Consider the following 25,560-nt stretch of genomic DNA (forward strand, 5'->3'; position numbering starts at 1 on the left):
ACAAACTAGACCAAATCAGAGGACAAATGCCTTTCTGACTGCACCCAAATTTAGGCTTGGCTCCAAAGTTCACACCCAAGACATGTTAAGGTAATCTGCAAGGTAAAGAGACAAGTGAAGCATCTGCTCTCACAGTGACACACTTTCTAAGATTAAGGAATTCCCGAATTTAATGATGATGCATCTGTAAACCTACAGTTCCACTCCAGTCACTTGTAATGCAAAAATGCGACAGAGTTAAGCATTTTTCATTAAGGATGCTTAGAGAATACATCCTTTCAGAATTTCTATGCAAAACATCATGGACTAGAAATCACTGTCTACAAAATTTTTGCATTTCTAATGGCATTATGATGCAATTTCAATGTATCAGACAATGTATTTCAGTGTGCTTGTTTTGAGAGAAAATGATGAGTTTAAACGCATACTGAATATAGACTCTGAATTATTATTTTTTAAAATGTGGATTAATGTTGAACAAGATAATGGATAAAAAACAGAATGATAGCAACTAGAAGTCATTCTATTTATCCAACTCTGTCCTTACCCCAAACAGTAACTCATACAGGTACCTAGTGGATGTTTCCCACAGTAGTTCTTGCACATTCTAAAAACCAACTATCAGCAAGGGATAAAAATGAATTTGTCTCTCATTTTTACTTAGGACTAAGTATTTGCAGCAGCCTGTGTGCCAATTTGTACATTACAGACAACCCATCATTAGAAGTTGAAATCCATTCATGTTCCAAAGATGTAATACAGGCAGACCTCGATGTCTGAGCAATCATATTTAAATATACAGCCTTTGCTTACTTCCCAGTGACTAATCACAAAAACAAAACCACCCAACACACAAACTGTTGGAGGTGTGAAAAGCTCCTGCAGTGACAATCCAATATTCTCAGCACTTAAGAGAGTCCTTCTTCTAATGATGGCTTATCTCTAATACTGTACATAGTTTGCCCCATGACTTATAAGCATTCACAGTGAATGAATTAGACAACCCAGTTCTATAAAGTTAAAATCCTTGGTTACTGTTACATCTGTAAATGACATGATGCCTTCTGAATCCCCACACATTTGAGAAACTGATCCCTCAATTTAAAAAATGAGATGAAGAATTCCTTTTTCCTCTGCTGACATATGCAATGAAAAAGTTAGTCAGCTGAAAGTCAGAATGTTTAGGGAAATCAGAGGGGTCAGACAAGGTCCTTCTGAAAGCCAAGTTGGGCATGTGAAGCCCTTGTTGATCTTACAGTGATTCTTTGACCTTTCATCCAAACACTTTGGCTGTCTGTTGAATCAGTCGGACTCCTTTTATTTTTTTCATTTTGTTTCATTTTGTTTTTGGCCTTCATTCTGTATTGAATAACTACCACTGACCATCTTTACTGGCAGCAATTTCATACAATCTTGATTCAGAAAAACAACAAAGTCGGTCTTATCTTGATAGACAATTCTGATTAAATCAACAGGCAACCCATGAAAGTGAAACAGTCAGGCTGATATAAAAAGGGCTGCATTGTGGACTCCAACCTATGCCTTGAGTGGGGCCATTGATATATGGGTGGTGAACAAATCCCACAGTGTTTCATGGGGGTCTACCCGAACCTAGATATGCAAAAAGATTTCAGTCTCCATAAACATAGATCCAAAGTTTATGCAAAATGGCAATTTTCTGGGTTACAGAAAAGAAACATGCATGCAAGCTCACACTCTGAATGTATTTGGTGCCCATATATTTGGAGGATGTAAATGAATGATACAGTTGGTATTGATTAAAACAGCTGGAAATGGAAGAGGGGATGCTCTTCTGGCTGGCAAACAGATTAAAATAATCCCCTTCCCTGGGCTTGGTTTGTTAATGAGTAACAGAAGAAAGGGAAAAGGCAAGTTCAAACAATTAGAGACAAATTTGCATTGTTGGGTTCCCAGGCAGCGTGACAGACTCGTGACTTCCACAGAATCCAGTTGCAGACAAGGGAAAAGAAGAGAGATCTCTCCTCCAGTCTTCCATGTACGTTCACAGAACTGTCCGAGGCAGTCGTCCATGGAAGGTTTCGGAGTCATACAACCACACTTTTAAAAGAGAAGGGCCACCACTCAGTGGCAGAGCCTATGCTCTGCATCCAAGTTGGCCCAAGACAGTTTGCTTGCTGGGACAAGAGACAAAATGGCCACCTGCATTTAACATGCAGAAACTGACCGGCAGTGAAATCTCACTTCAACATTAGTCATTGGATGGTATTGTCCTCCACTATGTCCAAGCCCAGCAAACTTCAACATTAAGTTCTACCTTTCTTTCCAGAGGCCAGAAGGAACTCAAAGTAGGCTTAGGAAAGGCTAAGAAAAGAAACATATTTGGTTTTCTCGGCCAGCACAGTCAGCAACCACAGGGAATGGCCATAGCTTTCTAAGGCAGACCAGGCATTGCTGGACCAAAGGAGGTCCCAATCTTATGGGGTCAAACTAGAAATTACAGGCAGCATGTCAGTAGATGCTTAAATCATGCCTGTGCTCTAGGAATGTTACCCTGGTAAATGTCTATGTGTCAGCAAATCATGCTTGGGAACAAAAATTACCTCACAATGGCCAATCACAAAATAAAGCAAACAGGCATGCAAAAATATAGGGATATGAAAAGCTCCAGACATCTCACATCTCTGTTCAGGCCCTTCATCTCCAACCAATTCAGTAAAAACATCCGAGATACCAGCAGTGAGGAATGCTTTGGCTAGCAGCCTTGGATGGTCAGTGCCAACCCCAATAAGTGCTGGTCTAGATGGAGCAGTAGCCAGGTTTTTGCCAAAGCCACCTCTAGTTGCCTACTGTGAGTAATATAGGCTATATTTGCTTAATTTTTTTTTTAAAAACTCAATGTATGTACATCACTGGTAACAAAGATGTCCCTGTATGCTGATCTGAAACCTACAATGAAATAGTGTGACTGGTGTGTCAGTTTAGGAGGCACTCTGCCTCTGAATGCCAATTGCTGAGGTATATGAGTGAGAAGGTGCCATTGCACACATGGGCTGTTTCTGTGTTTCTCACAGCCATTATGTTGGTCAGTCTAGAAAACCAGCAGGGTGGTGTGTTTTGAGTGTTGGGATGACAGCTGGGCTATCCAGACTCAAGTGGTCCAGCTGAAAGTCATGGGGTAACCTTGGGCCTCTCTTTCTCCCTCAAGCTGATCTTCCTCATAAAGTTCCTTCAAGAATGGGAGGAGATCCACACATACCACCTGGATTTCATTGGAGAAAATGGGATATAAATGTAACCGATTAAAGAAAAACTAGAACAGTAAATCTCTTCTGAGGTGGCCATATATCCTGGAAAATTTAAGTCCAGCTCTTTGAAAACGGTTCTGGATTTTAAAAGTCAGGTTAAGATGTCAAAGACAGACATGCGATGTTTGAACTGGTCATCTTGATATGAACAAACATGCTGAAGAGAAGCCACTGTGAAATAATATTTTCACCTTCCTGTAGAATGTGATACTTACAGCTTTCCATTTGCAATTTACACGTCTGGGTATCCAGAGGATATTTTGACAGATCCATGTTACAGGCAACTGTGGTTGTGATTCTGCAGTTGAGAGAAAGCAAGGTTTGAAGGCATTTATTACAAAGCATCTATGCTTTTCACTACAGTCTGGAGACAACAGTTTTGTTGCTTTGGAGGATAAACACCTGTCAAAACGACCAGCACTCCAGTTTACAGGCCAGAATTTTTCTGCAGTGTGAGGGGAGCAGAAGAGTCCACCTGCAACATTCTGCCCTCTCCAGTTTGCCCTGGCACAAGCTGGGAGATCTTCACACTGAAATAAATGGGGTTTGCTGTTCTGCAAGGAGGTACCGCTCCTCAAAAAAAGCAGGATGGCTTCTGCAACAAAGGGTGAAGTGGAGAAACAGGATTCTGACCCATGTTCTGCCACTGGGACAATTCAGCTTATGGGAACGTAGCAGTAGATGATGTAAATCAGCCATTGTCTACAGAGGAGCCCTATGACCCCTTGGGAGAGTCCTGGCACATTTGAAGGGGGCCACAGACTTTCTACACACACACTTCATAAAGTTCATTATGCAACTCATAAAATCCTGTTTCAGACTGTTTTCTTCCACGTTGTGTTTATGGCCAGGAAAAGAATGAGATTGAGAATAGCTAATTGTCAGTCAATGATGTGACTTTCCTCCTTGACAGACAACTAAGAAATGAGTTAAACAAATCATAGATAAACAGGTTGCTCAGTAAAATTCAAATATAAAGCAAAATACATGCAAATAACAGTGCAAACAACAATGTGGACACAAGGACATACAGTATACGCTGTATTGGCTTTTCGTAAATTTGTGTTTGATTAGAGATACACCCATCATTTCCCAAATAAATAATGATGCTTCAGTTAAAACAATCCATACTGCAACATCCTCTTGTTCTGTAATATTGGACTTCATGGACACAGCTTAGTGCACCCCTAGCTGTGGAATAATTCTACAACATCTAGTTTTCCTGTTAGCAGATCCAGTATTTCTTCCCTTTTGACTCCTGCAAGACCTCAAGATCCAACAGAACTGACTTCTAAGAAGCAAACTTAAGACCAGTTGTGGCAAAACCTTTTCCCTTTCCCACAGATGTGGGGCTTCCTTGTAGACTTACCGCAAAGCATATAAGACAGTGCCATTGGAAAACAAACGTATAAGCCGATTTTCTACTGTGACTTCATGTAAGAAAGACTTTTTCGACTCCACAATGTATGTGTCAGGCACCCATAGGTATTTCACCAGTCGAGCATCCAGAGTAAAACTTTTGTTCCCCTGGAAAACTAACCGGGGGTCTGTCCAGCGTTGCCGCAGATATATAGTGGCAGTGTAGTCCTGGGAAAGACAGAGAACCATAGCGATATATACAGGAACCTGTAATTTTATTTAGGCATTTACTTGTTCATTCTTTCATTCACTCATTTGCAAAAAGAAAAATCTTTCTATAATAACCCAAAGGTGCTTCCAGGCAAAGCTGTCACCATATAATTGCCCTGCTTATGGATGGGATTTTATGTGGAATCCAGATGTTACCATATTCCATTTGTAATCCATGTATGTTTCCCCCCCTGTTTCTGACAACTGCTGTGGTTTAGGTGTTTGGGAGTTTGATTCCCCACTCTGCCTCTTTGATGGGGCTGGACATGGTGATCCATCGAGTCCCTCCTAGCTCTGCAGTTCTAAGATTGGTGGAGATTAGATTCTGTTGCTTCCCACCTTATCACAGAAAATCCTTTAAGATGGGAAAGATGGAATACCTGCACAGTGTATTCCACACCACTTGTGATACCAGGTGAAAGGATATAGACTGCAACAGACTTTGGAATGAAAGCTCCTGCCAAAACATCATGCTGAGCAACTTCATAAATCTTGTTGCTATCTTTCAGATTTTATTCTCATGCTGTTCAGGAGAGAACTCTTTTCCCTAAATGATTGAGATGATGCACCATTACATATTTCAAAGCAGTGAATTATTAATCCCAGCAATGAAGGTGAAAACCTCTGGGTCATTTGTAGTTCAATTATTTATCTGACCAGAGAGTACAGCTCTATAATATTCTTCATGGGGCTGGAAAATGTTAAGTGGTATCGTGATGAGAATACTTCTGTAGAAAGAGATTATTTGTTGATTAATAGGTTTGGAATACACAGAAAGTCAGCTTCATGAAAGATTGTGTGAAGCTATCAAGGACTTCCTATAGCTTCCAAATGCATAAGACTCCAGCTTCCTGGAGGACTCTGCATTTAAACTGATTCTTAAAGATATGACATTTTATGTAAACAGACCAGATCTTAGACATTTTACTTTTGGTGGCAGAATCCTATTGCATGCCAGGCAAGTGTAATGCTCCATCAACAGATTTGGGCTTGATCTCCATTGCACAAGTGGAGATTGCCAAGAACGGCCATTTAATTCAACAGGATGGCTGCTTCCACAAAGATTCCTACACGTGCAACTTCCTCAACAGATGAAACACTTGCAAAATGGACTTTTGTGAAAGCAAAATCATGGGATAGGATTCTGCCCCTGAGTATGTTTGTGATTTCTAATCCCAAAACCGCCCTTGTTCCTTGTTCTGCAGATACGGAACAGCAACTTTGGACATTTCCAATCCAAATGAAATTCTCATCTCAGACAGGCTTTATTTTCAGAAGACACGTGGGAGGACTCAACCCTGACTGTTTGTTTGCTTATATGTAAACATTTTTCACTATTTTCATATCCCACATGAAGCTTCCAAATCAGCTCATAAGCATAAGGATATAATGACAGTAAAAAGTGTACAGCCGAAAAGCTAACTTACTAATGGCATCATTGTGAACAAGAGGGAATCATATAGCATCAAAGACCTTTTCAAAGAAGAATCTGAGGGCCAGAACATGTTCAGATAAATGTGTAAGGGCCTCTTTTGTTATACATGACACCAGACTCAGGCAAAGGAAGCCACTGTTTCAGTTCCACAGGTAATCCCAATATTATACATACTTCATAGTGGTTTAGGTCTCCGGCTGCAGGGAGTTCAATTCCCCACCATGCCTCCTTGACAGGGCCTGGGCTCAATTTTCCATAGGATCCCTTTCAACTCTGCAGTTCTAAGATTCTTCTTTCAATATTTTTCCAGAATTACAATGTATTTCACCACTTGAGGGAGCACTGGTAGATGCGGATTTGCTATAACATTTAGCAAGACACTAAATCTGGGGTGGGCCACCTTCGGGGCTGCACTTCCTGTTGCAATTCCCACCCTCTAATTCTTTTTCTTACTTTTTTTTTTCTTACCAAAAAAATTCTTACAGAAAATTACTTGCCAACAGACAGATTTCTTTTAAAAATTAAAAGACTGTGTGGGATGCAAGGACCAGGATTCTGGGTGTCCTCAAAATATGACGGAATTGCTCCCTAGATGGCACAAGGGGCTTCTTGGCATAGCATTTTTTTCCCCAAAATAATTCACTGGGTCGTGGGGTGGGCTGGAAGAAACACCGGGACCTCTGGAGCCACATGTTGCTCATTCCTGCCCTAAATGATTATCCTGAGTTCTAAATCTGCTAGGAGGTGCTGCCATTCAGAAGTCTCTGCCCCAGGTACTGACCAAGAGCGCATCTGATACTGCTGGGGCACAAAGGGTAGATGTGACTAGGTAGGCGACATGGTGCAGGATCAATTACCCTTATAGTGTCAAAATGTTTGTGGTAAAGGTGACAAACTAGTGACCCCTCAGATGTTGGATTCTGACTCCTATCAACTCCAGTGGCCCAGAATGGACATGATGGAGGACTATGGGAGTTGGAATTCAACAATTTCTGAAAGGAAGGCCCACCATCCCTGGTTTAGGACTTTAAATATTATAATCAGTGACATGAAATGAGTAGGAAGCAACGTTAACTGAGGAACAGAGTTTCGGAGACCAAGTAGGGGTCCCTGATCAACAGTCTGTCAGCAGCATCCTCAGCCGACTGTAATTTCTGCCGTTCTTCAAATGGGGCCTCCAGCAAAGAATGCTGGAAGTAGGGAATGGAGAAGCTGCAGTGTGACCCCTGCAAATGAGCCAGCCTGCCTGGTGGAGAAGCCAAGAGAAAACTCAACTGGAAGCCAGACTGATCTGTCGAGAAGTTCCTTACAGAGGCCAAACATTGTATTCAAACATATGGCTGCCACTGCATCTAGGAATCTCAGTCTCACCTCACTTAAATCAATTCATGTGACCTGCTGGTGAATTAATTTATATCTGCATAGCTTTGCATAGAATAAACAATGGTTCTAAAATAAACCCCTATTTTTAGATTGTGCGTACATGTATTGTTGCAGGCAACATTTTGGAAAATGCTCTGGGAACAGACAAAAGAGGTCATGTCTCTCTCATGAACTCTTAACTCTGGGTGAATAGGCTCAATTAACAAGCCCAGGAATTCTACTTTGGAATCTGCAACACTTTACTATCTTTTCTTCTTCTTCTTCTTCTTCAACATGAACAGCAAGGATGTTGATTTGCTTACCATATCACTCTCAGAAATACTAGAAATACTGGCCACATCAAGGCTCATGGCTATCGTCACAGGTTCTCCTACAAAAAGGAAAAGAATATTCTTTCACGAAAAGAAGGCAACTGGATTGGAAAAAGTCAGGCGGGTACATCTAGGGAGAACCAGGGGGACATACTCTTGGTCTTTTACCAGGAACATTTGGAAATAAGCCAATAGGATGAAAGTTAAACCAATCACACATAGCCTTATCTTGAACTTGATGGCCAATACAAATATTCAGGGCAACCCTAGGTGAACAATCAACATTCTGGTCAGTCAGACAGCTCACGCAACAACCATAGCACAGGAGGGTTGTTGTGCAAGAGGGTTGTTGTGCAAGGAGGCATCCTGGGCTTTCTTTTGCAAGCATTAAGTTAGGTATTTGCAACAGGGATTTCCATGAGCAAAGCTTTCACAAGCTGGAAGTGAAGTATAGCAGTGGAGCAGCTTTGCCATGACTGAACAAGATTACAGCCTGTATGCCTAAACTGGCTCAACAGACGGGAACAAGGAAAAACCAAGTAAGAATCAATAAATAAGCAGACACATTCAATTTCATTAGATGACCCCATGTTTTAACATTAAGGTAAAAGGAAAAAAAACTCTTCCCTATCCTCCTCCTTTACACCACGCATGATCGTATACCTCCTGCCTCCCTTACTTACCTTTTCTAAACTAAAAGACTCTATATACATTCTAACAACTTTTCCTTAAGGAGGGGGTTCTTCCAACTTATTCTTCTTTTTGGTTGCCCGGTTTTCTGCAAATTCTCCAATGCATTCTAGAATATAGTCGGCAACAGCATTTCAGAGGCACAGGGACCAGAACTGTATACAATATTCTAAGCAGCAGCCTGCTGGGTTCATGTTTCCCCCCAAAGTTCCCTTCCTTAGTTGGTCACAGCTAACTCAGATTCCACTGGTGGGCATCTGAAGCTAGACTTTCCTTTCCTTTCCTTTTTGTTTTGGTTCCAATGTGCAAAATAGATTGTCCCACATTCTTCTTGAAAAGTTCAATGAGAATAAATTAATGCAATGAGAACAGGAAAGATTTAAGTGTCTTATAACAGACTAGTTGTTGTTGTTATGTGCCATCAAGTCAGAACTGACTCAATAGGGCTTGGAAACTAAGTGTGATATTTAAGAGGTGGTTTTACCAGTGCCACATCCTCTGAGTTTCCATGGCTGAGCGGGGATTTGAACCCAGGCCTCCTGAGTCCTAGTCTGTCACTGTATCCACCACACTACACTGGGTATCCAATGGACTAATTAAATAGGGTGTAATTAAACGGGCAGAACCTAGATAGAAAGCTATGAAGACAAATTTTTCCTCCTGATTATATGCTTCTAGAATCTTCCAACAATGACATACCACCAAAATATGGCCTGAGGTATCTGTTGTATCCTTGGGTGAGGTTCCCAAATCCAGGAAGGGATGGTGTGACCCGATAGTCTGTGGGATCAACTCTGTGGCCCAAAATAAACTTCCTGAAAATGAAAAACAAGAACAGTCAAATGTAGCAGTGGATTCTTGGCCCCCCTGCTTTGCCCCACAAGTCCTCTTTAATCTAAGACCACAGGCCCTACGGTGGAAGGGTTCGGGCAAGCAGGGCCATTTGGCCCCAAAGCCTTAAGATGATAATGATGATGGTCTCAGAACTGCAGAGCTGGAAGGCATCCTATGGATCATTGCTACATAAAACTATACCGTCACGCATTCCACAAAGTTATATATATAAGGGACTAGAAGCTTTAAAAACAAGAGCTCAAATTTGTGAAGATTATAGAACCAAATATACTACGGAACTGATTAAGGAAGGTATAGAGAAAACAGATATTATTAGTAGAGACCCAAAACCTGACAATCGTAGACCTCATGCAAAGTTGTGGTACTATTTTTCCTAGTCCACTGTAGTATCAAGAGCTGAACACACTGTTCTTTGCACACACGCATGTGTGCATACACCCAAGTCCCTTAGCGGAGGTCCCAGTTATTCCCCTGAGTGAACTCTAGTTGCCAGATAATGCTCATGTGTCACCGAGTGAGTCTGGCCTCCGTCGCATGCCTTGGTTTGCTCTGATAGTCCTCAGCAACAAACACACCCTGGACTGGAATTCAGAGGTTTATTTCCCAGCATTTCCGTGACCTGACAGCAGTAAGGGGAACTATCCCATGTGGGAACACAGTTTGGAAGCCCCTGACAAATCACTACCACAGGTGGAGGAACTAAAACCTCTGCAGCATTAAAGAGAGTTATCTCCACAAGAATAGAGAAAGAGTTTGAAAGCTCTGAGAATTTCCATGTTGGCTCAGCAGTTCTGGCTCTCTCAGACCAAAGAGAGAGAGAGAGAGAGAGAGAGAGAGAGAGAGAGAGAGAGAGAGAGAGAGAGAGAGAGAGAGAGAGAAAGAAAGAAAGAAAGAAAGAAAGAAAGAAAAGAAAAGAAAAGAAAAGAAAAGAAAAGAAAAGAAAAGAAAAAGAAAAAGAAAACAGACAAAAAGCAATTCCTGCCTCTTTCATGAAACACGAACTCCCACCAGTGGAAAACATGGGTGAATGCACAATGTGGGAGACTGTCTCTATGCATGGGAATGTCTCTTTACTTTTCTCGAATCACACTCCCGCTTCCCGACTTCCTTCTTTCATGCTGCAAGAAATTGTTCTGCGCAGCAAAAAGTAGCATGTTAGGCACCGGGACTCATTTTCAGGGCTAAGGGAACCCTAGTGAGAGAAGGCAAAATGGACTCCCTCCCCCCACAAATGCCTTTTCACTGGGTCCCATTTGTCGAGGTATAAATATTAGCCAAGGACAATTTTATAGCATGCGGTACAAAAACAATGCACCAGAATAACTCTAACTGTTTAGGCATTTTCAACAGCAAGTATTAAATCATTTGGTTGTTAAGTATAAAAAAAATTATAGCCTCTCGCTGTTATAAGTCATTGGCCCCTTTTTGCCCCGTGTCTGTATTTCTAGGCCTGTGGGCAGAAGGCCCTTATGGTGAGATGATTCTCATTAGCCTATTAAAAACATAACACATAATGTTAAATCTGTTTCTGTTGCTGTTTCAGATCATGGTTAGCTAACAAACAGATGGGAAGGAGAAATTTTCTGGGGATTCTTGAACAAAAGAGAGCATACCTTTTCTTGCCCACCCCTAAACCTGATTGATGCAAGCTAGCCTTTCTCAACCAGGTGCTTTCCACCTATGCTGGGCTGCACCTGTGCCTGGCTGCACCCTGGCCAGTATTGAATGAGAACGAGAGGAGTTGTCACTTCACACATCGGTAAGTGTCATCCTCCGGACAACTCAGATGAGGCCTTTTTACATGGAATTTGAATTATGCTTTTGCCTGGTCGCCGCCTAGTTTCCATACGATGTGCAGCTAGACTGCTGAGGCGTCCTCGACTGGGTTAGGCTAAAATAGGGTTGCTTTGAAGTGCAATATGCCATTGAGAGCAATCCTTGGATTCGCATTTCTCAGATGAACTCCATTTAGCCCATTCCTCTCACCAGAAAGAGGGAGGCTGCCTCTACAATAAACAGAGCAATCCTACATTTCAGAAACCAAACTAGCAGGAGTGGTCCTAACTGTGCTAAAAAGAAAAAAAGAAAAGTGGGCCCTGCCAATGAGCCAAAAAGATACATATGGGCATAGAAAAGGATCAGGTTGGTTTGTTATAATGTGTGCATCATGTGGTTGCTGGCAATTACGTCAAAATAGACCATCACAACAGGGGGACAAAATGTACTATAATTGCAGTGTATTCACCATCTATGATTATAGGGACTGGCCATATTTATTTTTCCCCCAGAGACCGTCACCATTGGCTCTCCAATGTGACCTCCTGCTAGACGCTTGCAAGTCACTTCCAACTTATGGCAACTCTGACAGAGCTTTCCAGGCAAGGAATGAAGATGCTCACTGCCATTCTGCAGTGTGTTTCCTCATTTTGTGCAGGGATTTGAATCCACATCTTCTGAGTGTCAGGCTAGGGCACTCTATCCACTGTACCACATGGGCTCAGCCCATAAATTACAAAATTACCAAAATATGTCAATGGTTTATATCAGGCCGGAATTCAGTCACCACCTTCCCTCTCCATCACCTGCCACCAGAAAAAGCCTGCTCGGGGAACGTTTCTTATCTCTTGATGGGAAGGCAGGGCAGCTGCTGCCACCCATGGGCTGTAGTGCTTTGGCAAAGGGGGAGAATGTTCTTTCCTGGTATCAGAACAAACAATTTCAAGATGCCAGCATTAGGGCAAAAAGCTCTGGAATAAATGCATGTCCTTTCGCCCTTCGGAAGGGAACGTTGAGAGAGAGAGAGAGAGAGAGAGAGAGAGAGAGAGTAAAATAATACATTTTACTGAAAGTAGGGAAATAATAACAGCATGGACATGAAGCCTTCTCCCGCTAGCTTTACTTTTGTCTCCAGTAGTTGGAAAGAGTGGAAAGAGGAGGTGAAACTCTGGTCAGGGCAGTGAGATACTGGCTAGACAGCAAACCCGCAGAAGTGACGTAATGATCTATTTGCATTCCACAACAGCAGCTTCCTCACTAGCCATGGGGCATTTGGAAGACAGCAAGTCTCTGCTCGTTTATTTTGAACTTGTGCCTTGGATTTGAAGAAATCATATAGGACATTCAGGTCTGCCTGAGTCTTTTGCAAATTCAGGTTATGGCCAGTTTAAAGTCAGCCTGCTGCTGGAAATTAACAACTTTCTTCATCCCCACCTGCAGTCACAGAGACAGTATTTTAAGACATGGTAGGTTAATTTTTTAAATCTATATACATTTGCTCAGATGTTGGACTCTTCCCCCCTACACCATCACTGGCATGTACTTCTAGATATAACTCTATACGTTTACAGCTTACACAGTATATTCTACACTACACATTTGATACTATTACAGCAGTCGTCCCTTGATTCTACAGAATCCTGAGATTTCTAGTTTGGGGAGGTACTTAAAAGTTCTCTGTGAAAAAGCTATGGTGTACCTTTTCTGGCTTAGTAGCAGGCCAATAAGTAACTTGACAAATTACAAATGGCGGGATTCAGTTGGATGGAGCAAGAACAGTGAAGCCGGTTTTCAGACTGCTATAGTTATGTGGTGCTTCTTGTAGTGCAATCCCATGACTCTCTGCTCAGAAGTAAGAATGCGAAAACTGGATTTGCTTTCATTGCATCTGCCAGAATTCCACTGGCATTTTGTACCAGCTTGTGATGCCTTTTCTGTTTTCCTTTCTCTGCACATTAGTACATGTTTTTGGTATGTATTAGAGATGGGCACAAAAAGAACCATGAACCAAAACCCAGTGAACTGGGCTGGTTCGTGGTTCCTTTCATGACCCAGTTCAGGAAACACCTAACTTTTTCCCATTTGGTGTTTTGTTTGCTTTTGCACAAGGGGGTGCCTTCCCTTCCCATGGTCCCCATCGCTTCTGGCTACTTGCTCCTGCCACCTCTGCTGCCTCTGCCATGAGTACCACCCTAAGCAGCACTGGGCCCGGCTTCCCTGTCAGGAGCCAGTTGCTGCCTCTGAGGATATGTCTGCCTATCAGCTAGGTAGTGGGTGCATGCTCAGACACAGCAGAAGGCTCCTGACAGGGAAGCCCAGCCCATAGCCTCTAGGGATGTACCTGCCTCTCAGCCAGGCGATGAGTCCATCCTCAGATGCGGTGGAAGGCTCTGGGAAGCTAGGCCACTGCTTCTCAGCATGTGCCCACCGCCCAGCTGATAGGTGGGTGCATTCTCAGAAGAAGCCAGGAGCCTGTCACTGCCTCTGGGCATGCATCCACAATCGAGACAGAGGCAGCAGAAAGAGGTCAGTCCCTCCCCAGGCACAAACTGGAAAAAGGAATTTTGAACCAGTTCATTTTTGTGGGGGTTTGTGGTTAGCCACAAACCATCACGAATCACCAGTTTTTCAGTTCATGCCAATTTGTAGTGGTTTTTTTCCATATAACTCATTTTTGGATGCATATTCCTTGTAATGTATACATTTTAAACATATTTCTCTCTTTGATTAGACTGTGTCTACACTCATTTTCAGTTATGAGCATTTTTCAAAAGTATGCATAGCATTCTTTATTGAAATGCCTTGCAAAGAAATGTGTAGCTTTCTTGGAAGTGTGTGATTTCCAAAGGAAAACATATTTCATTCTATCTATTGTGACTCTCAGTAGATGCAAAATCAGTATTTTCATGTGGAAACGTGAACCAGAAACATTTCTTTTCCATCTCCTACTCAGGGGTAGATCCCAATGAATTCCATCAGGCTTACTTCCAGGTAAATTGCATACTGGATTGCAACCTCAGTCTATTTTCTTGGAAACATGTAAGAAGAGAAGAGCCTTCGCTCACACATTAAGGCCAATGCTCTTTCTTCATCCAGCACATGAGTGTATCTCCCAGTGACTGCTTACAAAGACAAAACCAGGTTAATTGGTCAAATGCAGATTGAGACAAGCTCATGTTCGAATCAACAGGCTGCCATTTCCTCTTAAGGGGTCTTGGCTTCTTTTTCTGATTGTTTCTATCATCTAGTAGTTCATCCTTTAAAGAGGATGAGTGGTTGCTACCACTAATACCAAACTGGGCATTTAATCTAGTGCTTAAGGTATGCAGAAATTTGCTACTCAGTGAAAGAGGGCAGCTCTCACATTTCAGCTGTTTTTTCATGGAGAGAGAAAGCCCTGTTTACATCCTAACTCACACAGACAGAACCACTGCTTAGAAGGCAGCACCCTTCCCTTCTTCATTGCTACTTTTTCCACATGGAAAGAAGTGTATCTGAAAAAGCTGTTCATTCCTAAATGTAGATCTCCAGGCAATCAAGAACCTGTTTTCCAGGATGATGTACTGTGGATGTGAGCATAGGTATGAATTTTTTCTAGAATATAATAGCCTAAAGTTAAATCTATTGTGAATGTGGGCTGGGGTGAATATGAATGTTTCCACTTGTCAGAACTTGGGAAAGTGTTTTTCCTTCCTTCCTTCCTTCCTTCCTTCCTTCCTTCCTTCCTTCCTTCCTTCCTTCCTTCCTTCCTTCCTTCCTTACTTACTTACTTACTTACTTACTTACTTACTTACTTACTTACTTACTTATTACAACTGCCAGAACTCACAACCTGGCAAAAAGTGTCTGGCACTTATAGTCCAGAACAATAACTTTCCTAATATGTGCCTTTAACCAAGCACAAGGTGTTCCCTCAGTAAGCAAACTAAGGATGTGACTAGAGGGAGGAATTTGAAGTGATCTGGGTCATGTTTAAAAGGTTAGTATCTTTTATCTCATACTGAGTGATCCTTCTATTTACGTTGGAGACATTTCTTCTCCTGTGAGAAGGATCCAGACATCACTTCAGATTGCTCCCATTTCTCCCCCTTTCAGTTACTGATGCCCCCACCCTTTTCCTTGCATTTTGTCATGGGTGTTATTCTGTGGGCTTCACCCATTTAAAAACTGAATATAGTAAGTGGCATAGCACTACAGCAATACATAGTTATTCCCTTATATCTGAAATAGAACTGAGTCACTTAGGAGAATATTTTAAAAATAGTGAGAAAAGGAAAATAGAGGAGATGATTTCTCCACCATCCTTTCTATTGTGACATCCCACTGCATGCATCACAGGGGTGTCACTGAAGAGAGTGTCACCCACAGCTCTAATTGGGAACAAATTAAGCAACCACACAGACTGTGGGATGGATCATCAGGAACGCTCTCAATCACACCAAATAAACTGTAGCCCTAACAATGTGCAAGAAAGAAGCAGAACAGCTGGCAAAAGAGGTGGGATGGATCACGTTTGATTTAAAACACATATGGTCACTGGAAAATAGGGTGAACCAAACCATACCAAAAATGAACCAAATAGTGAGCTATATTTTCATCTGATCGCCCTCTAAAATGTTTCATTGGAAAAACATCCCGCTTCTGATATTCGATATTTATGATATCTGATAATTTTTAAAAAACATTTAAAGCAGGCTTGTCCAACCTGCGGCCCAAGGGCCGCATGCGGCCCAGGTCAGCTCGTAATGCGGCCCAGTGCAATTTTTTATTTTTAAAGAAATTCCAAAGTTTCAAGTTACACTGCCGGCGCTTGTGGCCAGAATGTGGCCGGGGCATGTCACAAGAGTAGAGGGGGAGAGAGGGAAGGAAGAAAGTAGTGGGAGGGGAGGGGATAGGGGGGCTGCGTGAGTGCATTGCGCTGTCCCTGTCAATAGGTGGACCCCCTCCGGGCCCCATACCGGCAGCAGCACACAGCTGCCGGTAAGCGTGCTTGGAGCGGGGCTGCGGAGGACGGCTAGGGCTGCCCCCCATGTGGCCCAAACCAAATGTATGTGTGGCCCAAACCAAATTTTCATCTTCTAATGTGGCCCAGGGAAGGTGAAATGTTGGACACCCCTGATTTAAAGGGTGGATTCCTACCCTTGTTCAAGGGCTGGGAATCCACCCATTGAAACATTTCTCATATATAACATGCTCCCATACAAGTCACCAAAGGACCTCCACTTGAGCCTTGGTAGGTTTGGACCACTTGTGGCCATCCGTCGAGAGCAGACCTATCTTTGGTATTTCAGTAAAACAAACGTATTTTGGATGTAATTTGTCCTAGTGTATCCATTCATTTATATATTCAAGCTCTGTTCACTACTATATACTATATGTCCTGTTACATTTCAACATACCCTTGACACAGAAGGAAAAGCCACACATGGGTGGAGAAATAACAGCTGTAGCACATTTGTGAAGATTATTCAGTGCTGTCTCTGATGGTTCAGTTCTTGATGTTCTGTGGAGTAAAGCATATAAATACTTCATTTAGGTAAGCAGGATACATAGGTCACTCTGTTTCAGCTCTGTGTCACCACATAGAAGAAAACAACAAAAGGATACCTCTGAAAAACCGGGCTACAGTCTGTGGAAATGTATGCCAAATAAAACTCCTTAAGATGCATCCAGATTCTTTGTTGTTGCTGCTGATTAACATAGCTTCCTCCGCTCCCTGAAGTATTGCCAAGTTTAAGTGTCCAACTCAAGACACTATGAAAGCAAAAACCTGGAGACAAAATGCTGGGAGAATGTTGAAAACAACCTCGCTTGTAATCCATAACCCAAATCCTAATCTTTGATTAGATGCATCCTAAGGTTTTTAGTACGGATAATAAGTCACTTCTAGTCCTTTGGATTGTATAGGATTCCAGCTCCCATAGCTCCACACACGTCAAAATTTACCACAGCACCATATCCAAGATGAGATGGTGTGCATTTTAAAAAATCAGTACACGCATACAAACTCTTGTATCATCAAATATCCAGGTTCCACTCATAAAACAGAGCTAAACTAAAATGCCACTTGTAAAACATCACCAGCAACAACAACACTAGTTTCATTAAAGCCATAAAACCCTACCCTCAGCTTCCTAAACATGTTGTACTCTCAATATTTCTGGGTAACAATTCCCACTTTTCTAAACCACCAGCACAACTGAGTATTGTTCTCTGCAACAAAAGTATGAAAATGCTCTATTTAAAAGTGGTTTCGTTGACATTGCTGGGAGTAGACGTGATTCCCTTGGCTCCAGGCCTAGATGTTACCTAAGAGCTTAAACAATGTGACCCTTTAAGTCTCTGTTTTGTGCTGCCACTGCGTGGTTGTTTTTCAAGACTGAATGGTGGAATTGCATTTGCTTAGGTGAAATCATGTTTCCTAACACTAGTTTCCAAATGATGAGCTCCTGGGGAGCCCAGAAGTTCCTCAGAAGCACATTAAAACTTCCTCCAGAAAAGGATTACCATTGGTAGACAACCTTTCTGGAAAGGATTTTGCTGCCGTTCCCAGTTTTCTCTTGCCATGCACAGTCACCGGAGTATAGAGGACACCACTCGTCACTTCATAACAAAGCCCTGGGCTGGGTGTGCTCACTTGTTCCCTTTCCAGCTCCATGCCTTCCTGAACTCAGTGCTTTCCCTCTCATAGATGGTCAGTATTGCTTTGGTTGAAGGGGGAAATGGGTGGAAAAGCTATTTTCTTTTCTCGGACAGACTGTGCAGCAGAATTTTCACCTAACAGTTTATTCCATCGTCCCTGGCCTAAAATCTTTTGCTACCTGAGGCCAAGGACAAAATCACATTCCATAACCAGAGCCCAACTTCTGAATTTTACTTCAAGGCTGGGAAGGGGGGGGGACATGTGCTCTACTGCCCCTGAAGGCAGCAGGATTGTAAGAAGGCTCTGAAAAGCCACCTCCAACCTGGTGATATTTACATGCTTTGGACTAGAATTCCCACCCTCCCTGATCCAGGGATGTATTGACTAAAGTTTCTGGAGTTACTGGTGAGAATGTCTGAGGAACACTACGTGGGGTGATTCTAGTTTAGACCAATGGTTCTTAACCTTTTTGAAAGAAACGCCCCCTTGAGCCATTGAGGAAGTTATCATTGCCCCCCCTCCCCACAGCGATATTTATTTATTTATTTATTTATTTATTTATTTATTTATTTATTTATTCAAGACACTTAAATCCAATGACCCCTGAAAATAAAATTCAATTGCAAGAAAATGAAATACCCGAAAAAACAGTAACATTTAATGATTTAGTTACAAGTAAATTTTAAGATGCAAAAAGAAATATTAAAAGGGCTTAAAAACAAACCACAATGCAGGTTTGGCTTGCTCCAGCACCCCCCCTACCGCCCCCTTCTGTTCCACCGCCCCCACACCGCCCCTTTTCGTTCTACCGCCCCCCTGAAAAATGAAATCACCCCCTGGGGGGCATTATTGCCCACGTTAAGAACCACTGGTTTAGACAATGGCTTTGCCAAATAATTCAAGGATTCGGTCCAATGCATATTTACTTAGGCAAAAACTCCCAATGAAGTTAATGTATTTTTCTTCTGAGTAAACAGCTTACAATTCTATAACAGATTTTGCTGCATGAAGTTATCTGAAATCAAAAACAATGAACTAGACAGTCTGGTTCTCCCAAGTCAGCAGAACCTTTCATAAAGGTTAGCCAAGGCCTGTATGTATCTGCATGCAAATATCTGAACACTGTGAACATGATGGAAATGTAGGGTGATGTAATGTAGGCAAATGTATCTGCACATAAAAATGTGCAAGCTACCCCACAAGATAAAACTGTTCGGATGATGGGAGAGGAAGAATGCTGGTGTCAAAGATGTTCCTACCCGGGGGCTGAGAAGACGTGAATGTTCCTGCCGTGATGATTTAGGGCCCCTAATTGCCACAACGATACAGGGTAAAAGGTTCAACTTTCAGAGGATGTCAGAACTGAGAAGTAAGGCTGGAGCATCAGTGGAAAATGGCCTTTAAAATAATAGCAATTTTTCTAAAATCTTGCCAAACAGAAACAAAGCACAGCCTCCATCATTCGTTTCTAGGGGGAAGATAGCATGGAAATCAGCCATGACTATATAATAGCTAGAGACACTATTTAATACTGTCATGGATTCTTATTTTAATTTATTTGATGGGTGTAATATTTTAGCCTAGAACGCTACAACATAATTAAAAGAAAACAATTGGGATCTGGAGGATTTTAGAATTTGCACTTTGGAGCTTTGTTTTGTTGACAGAGAAAAACAAATCTGTTTGTTTTGTCTTCCAGGAAAAAAAGCAAGGGGAGCCAAACTTTGTACTGCTTAGAACATATATAGTATAAAAAGGGAAATGATCTAACAAACTAAAATGTTTTAACTTTCAAAGAACTGGAAAGTTGTTGAGTCACAGCAACTGGACTTCTTTCTTATTAGGTTACATCTTATAAGAAAGAAGTCCAGTTGCCATGACTCAACTTCCAGGTAACCTCACCTGGATGACTGAAAATCTTCACAGATAAACTGAAAAGTTGTTTAAATGGGGTTTTCCAGTTTGCTCACAAGCCATTTCAAGCCAGGCTTATGTCAGATAGCATTCTCCTGGAACCACACCAAATTTCAGTGATGGGGGGGATGCCTTCAAAGGCTATGAGACAGACTTAAAGACCATATACCCACCCAGGTACTATCTGATTTCCATCTCTGCTCTAAGAGAAAGAGGCTCTACAATTATATGGCAGGTGCTGAGGATATCCTTTTCCATTACATGCTGCTTTAATTTGGATCACAAATAATATTACTAATAATTTATAGGCTGAAATCAAGTACATAGTAAGTCACAGCTAAAGCAGGCCTATTCAATCAATGCAACCTATGGAGGAATGGACTCATGAAATCCCCATTGATTCAATGGGCCTACTCTCGTTGCAACTTAGTACTAGATTTCAGCTCCCCCTCCTCATTTCCCTTCTCTTCCTTTTTTCTTTCCTTTTTTTTTGAGGGGGTTCACAGCCAACTTTCCCCCCAGCTGCTCTCTTTGAGATGTTTTTGATTACAGCTCCCACCATTCTTTAACTATGGAGTTGCTCAAAGTTACAATCCAAACAGCTGTAGGATACCAGCTGTTAATGAGTTCTAACGTTTAGGTATAAGGGTACACTGGGCAAAAGGTATGTGGGCATATGAAATAGGCTGGCCTACAAATAAATGGCCCATGGAATGAACTACTGACCTATGGAATGGCCTGCCTATGGAATGAGGAAATCTTTGGTTTGTATCATAACTAGCACAATTGATTGTTTCCTATTGGCAAAAAGGGCTGAGGATTCCTTCCAGTCTGAATGTTTGCATGATGGAATGAGCAAAAATAAACAGATAGACAATTGTTGTGTCAACAATGTTTTGGCTTAGCTGAAAACAATGGAGAGAGTACAAGGTTGGACACTTTCAATGAGTCCCAAAATGTACCTTGATAATGTGCTACAGTCACATGGACAAAAGGATGATTTACTTTCTGGGAATAAAGAAAGGTGGTGCAAAGAACTGCTGGATAATTCAGTGGTTTAGGTATCTGGCTGTGGAGACAGACGTTGGGAGTTCAATTCCCTACTGCACCTCCTTGACAGTGCCTGAACTCGATGTCCCATAGGGTCCCTCCTAGCTCTGCTAAGTTCTAAGATGATGGTGATGATAAATGAATTCAATTTTTCTCCCAACTTGCCATCTACCAACACAGAAATGGATTTTAGAGGTGAAGGGAGGGGCAGCTAACCAAAATGCAGGACAATTAGGGCCATTCATGGAACAAAAAGCAATTGCTGTTGGGGCGAGGAGACTTGGACTCAGAGTCACATTCATTCACACTCACGTTCACACTCACATTCACGCTCATGTACAGATGCTTTACAGTTCACTTTTTCTCATGTAACTTTTACTTTTGCAGATTTTGACTTAGCCTTGGAGCCTAAGTTTGTCTTCTTTTTAAGAGAAGCTTTAGTTTTCACAACAGGTTAGAGTCCTCCTTCTGAGAGATTATACACCTCTCTGTCTTCTTTTATTTATTCCTTACACTTATACTTACACTCAAAACACCAATCATTTTACTACTTTAATTCACATGGTGTGCTTTTTCCCCTCATTTTCCCCATCTGGATTCTTCTGAATCAATGTTCTTGGCCATTCCCGAGTCTTCAGGAACCTATTCCCTGGAATAGCTAGCTGTCTTTCTTTTTTTTTCAGTCCAAGACTGTTGAGCATAGTGAGCTTTAACTCAATTTGTGGTTTGTTTTATGCCCATCTCTATTCTCTACCGTCTTGAGCTTTCTGGGAGTGCTAAAGACCTGATCTGTACAGAATGCATCATACAGTAGCCTAAACTCAAGACTACTGAAGCATGAATGGATGAGTCTCCAGGGAATGGCACTCCTGGCTAATACAGTGGTGCCTCGCAAGGCGAATTTAATTCATTCCGCGGTTAATATTGTCTTGCGAAAAATTCATCCTGCGAAACACGTTTTCCCATAGGAATGCATTGAAATCTAATTAATACGTTCCTATGGGCAAAAAAAGTCAAAACAAAGTCAAATTTTGTTTACAAAGGGATTATTAAGTGCTCTTTAAAGCCATACATATTGTGCAGATGATTTAAAAAATTTCAATCAAAAAACTTTAACTTTTTAAACATTTAAAAGTCAGCAAACATGAGGCAGGAACAAAAAACGGAAAACATTCATCTTGCAAAGCACGGCCATAGGAACATTTGTCTTGCAAGTCATCAACCCCATTGCCAAAACCATTTGTCTTGCGAGTTTTTTGTCCTGCGAGGCATTTGTCTTGCGAGGCATCACTGTACTCAGACCTGGGCTTCTACCTAGCTGAATGGAATAAGGAACAGATAAATTTGGATGTTGGCTTGAGAGACCAGACTAGGCTGATCAGCAAGTGTCTGATCTCCTTCGTGTTACAGGAACTAAGAACAATTCAGTCTGAATTGTTCCAAGCACTAGGCCTCTAACAAGTCCCTAATTAAGAAACAATGGAGGCTATTCAGAACCTACAAATGTTGATTGCAAGAAACTCACATTTGCCATCAGGTATTCCACACAAGTACACTCATAATGGAATTGAGACTGGATAATACAACACCTTTGTGAAGGTGCTAAATAACAAACTCCAGCATGCATTGATACCAAGAACAGGGAACATGTGGCTCTACATGTGTTGCCAGCCTGCAGTTCCCATCCTCCTTCCCTCTCAGTTGTGCTAGCTAAGGATGATGGGACCTGCAGCCCAACAACACCTGAAGGACCATATACTCCTCACCTCTTGCTCTGCATTATGCATGAAACAGCCTAATAGTCAGATGGCAAAGGAGTAGCACAATTCAATATTATTAGCATTCTGGTGCCACTTAACTCCACATCTTTCTATTATCTCACCTGAAAGACTCAAGTTCAGACTGAACAAGAACAATAAAAAAACATCCACGGGAGGCTGAGCTGTAGCCCATCACCCCCCCCCCCAGATTCTCAATGCTTAAAAATAAAAGGAAGGTGCTTGGAACAGCCCCCGGTAGAGATATGATGGGAAATTTAAAGTTGTTCAGATCTGTCTACCTTATTTCAAAGTCTTTGGGCAATTAATTATTTAAGAGAATATTTGAAGATCCTATTCACTTAATTGTGTTTCAGTACCATCAAAGACCCTGTAACAATGGCAGCTTCACATTGATCCTCAACAGCTGTCATTTGTGTCTTCAGGATTTTTATAGCCGGGGTACAACTACACATATGAACATAATATAGCATATAGAGCACAAACTATGACCACACATCCATGTTTTTTTTCCTTTCATGTGTGCTCACCTGCTTGGATCCTCAGGATTGTAGTTGCAAACCTATAAAGACATGGATCCTTGAAATTTAGGATTTGACAGCACTGGTGCAGAATTTCAGAGGTATCATAAACTCCCAGAAACATGTACGTAAAATGAGGCACATTTTAAAAACCTGATGTGGAGGAGAACCCCAGAAATGCATTTGGCATTTTCAAGGATCCATTGCACATAAGGGAGTTAGTATAGCTCCTGGGTCAGAAATACAAGTTCCCACTGGAGAGGGGCCAACCAAAATTACCTGGAACATATATGGATAGTGAGTTTACATACCCCACTACAGTGTTCCCCAACCTTGGGCCTCCAGATGTTTTTGGACCACAACTCCCAGAAGCCTTCACCACCACTTCTGCTGGCCAAGATTTCTGGGAATTGAAGTCCAAAGACATCTGGAGGCCCAAGGTTGGAGACCACTGCCCTACTACCTCTGCAGCCTTGGGTGAGCTGCCCAGTCACACCACACTAGCAAAGAGATGGGGTAGTAAAACACTCCTGAGTAGTTTATATCTAGAAAACTCTTCAAGTCTCCCTTTAAGTCAGAATCAACTTCCTGGGACATAATTTTTATTGGGTTTTGTCATCATCACTCTACAGTGGACTACATTTTAGGATTATAGTAGAGCATTCTAACACCACAAACATGCACACAAAACAGATATGGCACTACTGGGTTATCAAAGAGCCTTGTGGCGCAGTAGTTAAACTGCTGTACTGCAGCCAAAACTGTGCTAACGACCCAGGGTTCAATCCCAGGGAGCCAGCTCAAGGTTCACTCAGCCTTCTATCCATCCGAGGTCAGTGAATGTGTACCCAGCTAGCTGGGGGGGGGGGGAACAATGTGTAGCCTGCATAATTAACTTGCAAACCACCCAGAGAGTGCTTGGAGCGCTATGGGGCGGTATATAAGCAGCACAGTTTGCTTTTTATATTGCAAGACCATTAGCCAATTTTTGCCTCCCTCAATATGGGTATAATAACAATGGATTATCTATAGGAATTCCCAGGATAATTTTTTTTACTTTTTTGCTATTTCAAGGAAAACCTTGCAATTTTATGTAAGACCTGGATCTAAAACTATCAAGAACTCATATTGTGCTCAGAAAAAAATCAGAAAAGGCTGGTGTTGCCTCCAAAACAAAACAAAACAAATGCAGGAGCAGGTGATACCTTTATTAGACCACTAAACAATCAAACAACAAACAGCTAGCTTGCTGTTACCATTTGAAGTATGCACACATGTGTGTGCATGCATGTGTGTCAAAAAAAAGTGCCACACAACCACTTAGACGCAGTCACATTAAGCTCTTGGACTTTTTTATTTACTTACTTCTTTACAGGGCAGTAACCATTTCCTACCTTAGAATATTAAAACAATGTCTCTAATATGACCAGGAAGTTCCTTCTCCAGGAAGACAATGTGTCAGTTATTGCTATGATTAATCTGATTGACTACAAACATTAGAACAGAGCAAGACCTAGATAATTGTTTACCAAACAAAAAAGGGGGGGCAGAATAGCAGGTGCACATTTTGCCTCCTATCTTCACTTCTATATATTTCAAAAGAAAGAAAGAGGACTATATAATACCAAAATATTAGAAGTATGCAATAAAACAGTGGTTTTTAACCTTTTTGAAAGAAACGCCACCTTAAGCCATTGAGGAAGTTATCACCGCCCCCCTCCCCGCGGTGATGGTATCTTTCTTTCTTTCTTTCTTTCTTTCTTTCTTTCTTTCTTTCTTTCTTTCTTTCTTTCTTTCTTTCTTTCTTATTTATTTATTTATTTATTTATTTATTTATTTATTTATTTATTTATTTATTTATTTATTTATGACACTTAAATCCAATGACCCCTAAAAACAAAATTCAATTCTAAGAAAATGAAATGCCCCAAAAACATTTAATGATTTAGTTGCAAGCGAATTTTAAGACGCAAAAAGAAATATAAAAAGGGCATAAAAACAAACCACAAGGCAGGAACTAAAAATTTCAAGACGAAAACTCTGAAACTGAATTAAGATTGGAGGAAAATATATATTCATGCACACTGTAAAAAGGCTGCAGCCATCTTAACAGGTTTGGCTTGCTCCAGGGCCCCCCTACCGCCCCCTTCTGCTCCAGCGCCCCCACACCGCCCCTTTTAATTCTATCGCTCCCCTTGAAAAATGAAATCGCCCCCTGGGGGGCATTATTGCCCACGTTAAGAACCACTGCAATAAAAGATAGAACACTACGAACACAATGCACATTG

At 41.6% G+C, this 25,560-nt stretch overlaps 1 protein-coding gene across 4 annotated transcripts in view; it reads right to left on the bottom strand.

Annotated features, from left to right (window-relative positions):
- The window catches only part of GABRP (gamma-aminobutyric acid type A receptor subunit pi), a 59,291-nt gene that overhangs the window by 12,519 nt on the left and 21,212 nt on the right, over positions 1 to 25,560 (bottom strand). For all 4 annotated transcript variants that reach the window (XM_073002935.2, XM_020793671.3, XM_073002922.2 and 1 more), the window contains exons 2-6: positions 16,766 to 16,869; positions 9,435 to 9,550; positions 8,037 to 8,104; positions 4,657 to 4,874; positions 3,503 to 3,585 (exon numbers count right to left, since the gene is read on the bottom strand). In XM_073002935.2, the coding sequence (XP_072859036.2) occupies positions 3,503 to 3,585; positions 4,657 to 4,874; positions 8,037 to 8,104; positions 9,435 to 9,550; positions 16,766 to 16,821 (541 nt within the window). In that variant the 5' untranslated portion in view covers positions 16,822 to 16,869. The remainder of the gene's footprint in view (positions 1 to 3,502; positions 3,586 to 4,656; positions 4,875 to 8,036; positions 8,105 to 9,434; positions 9,551 to 16,765; positions 16,870 to 25,560) is intronic.

This window comes from Pogona vitticeps, chromosome 1 (assembly GCF_051106095.1).
Source record: "Pogona vitticeps strain Pit_001003342236 chromosome 1, PviZW2.1, whole genome shotgun sequence".
NCBI lineage: Eukaryota > Metazoa > Chordata > Lepidosauria > Squamata > Agamidae > Pogona > Pogona vitticeps.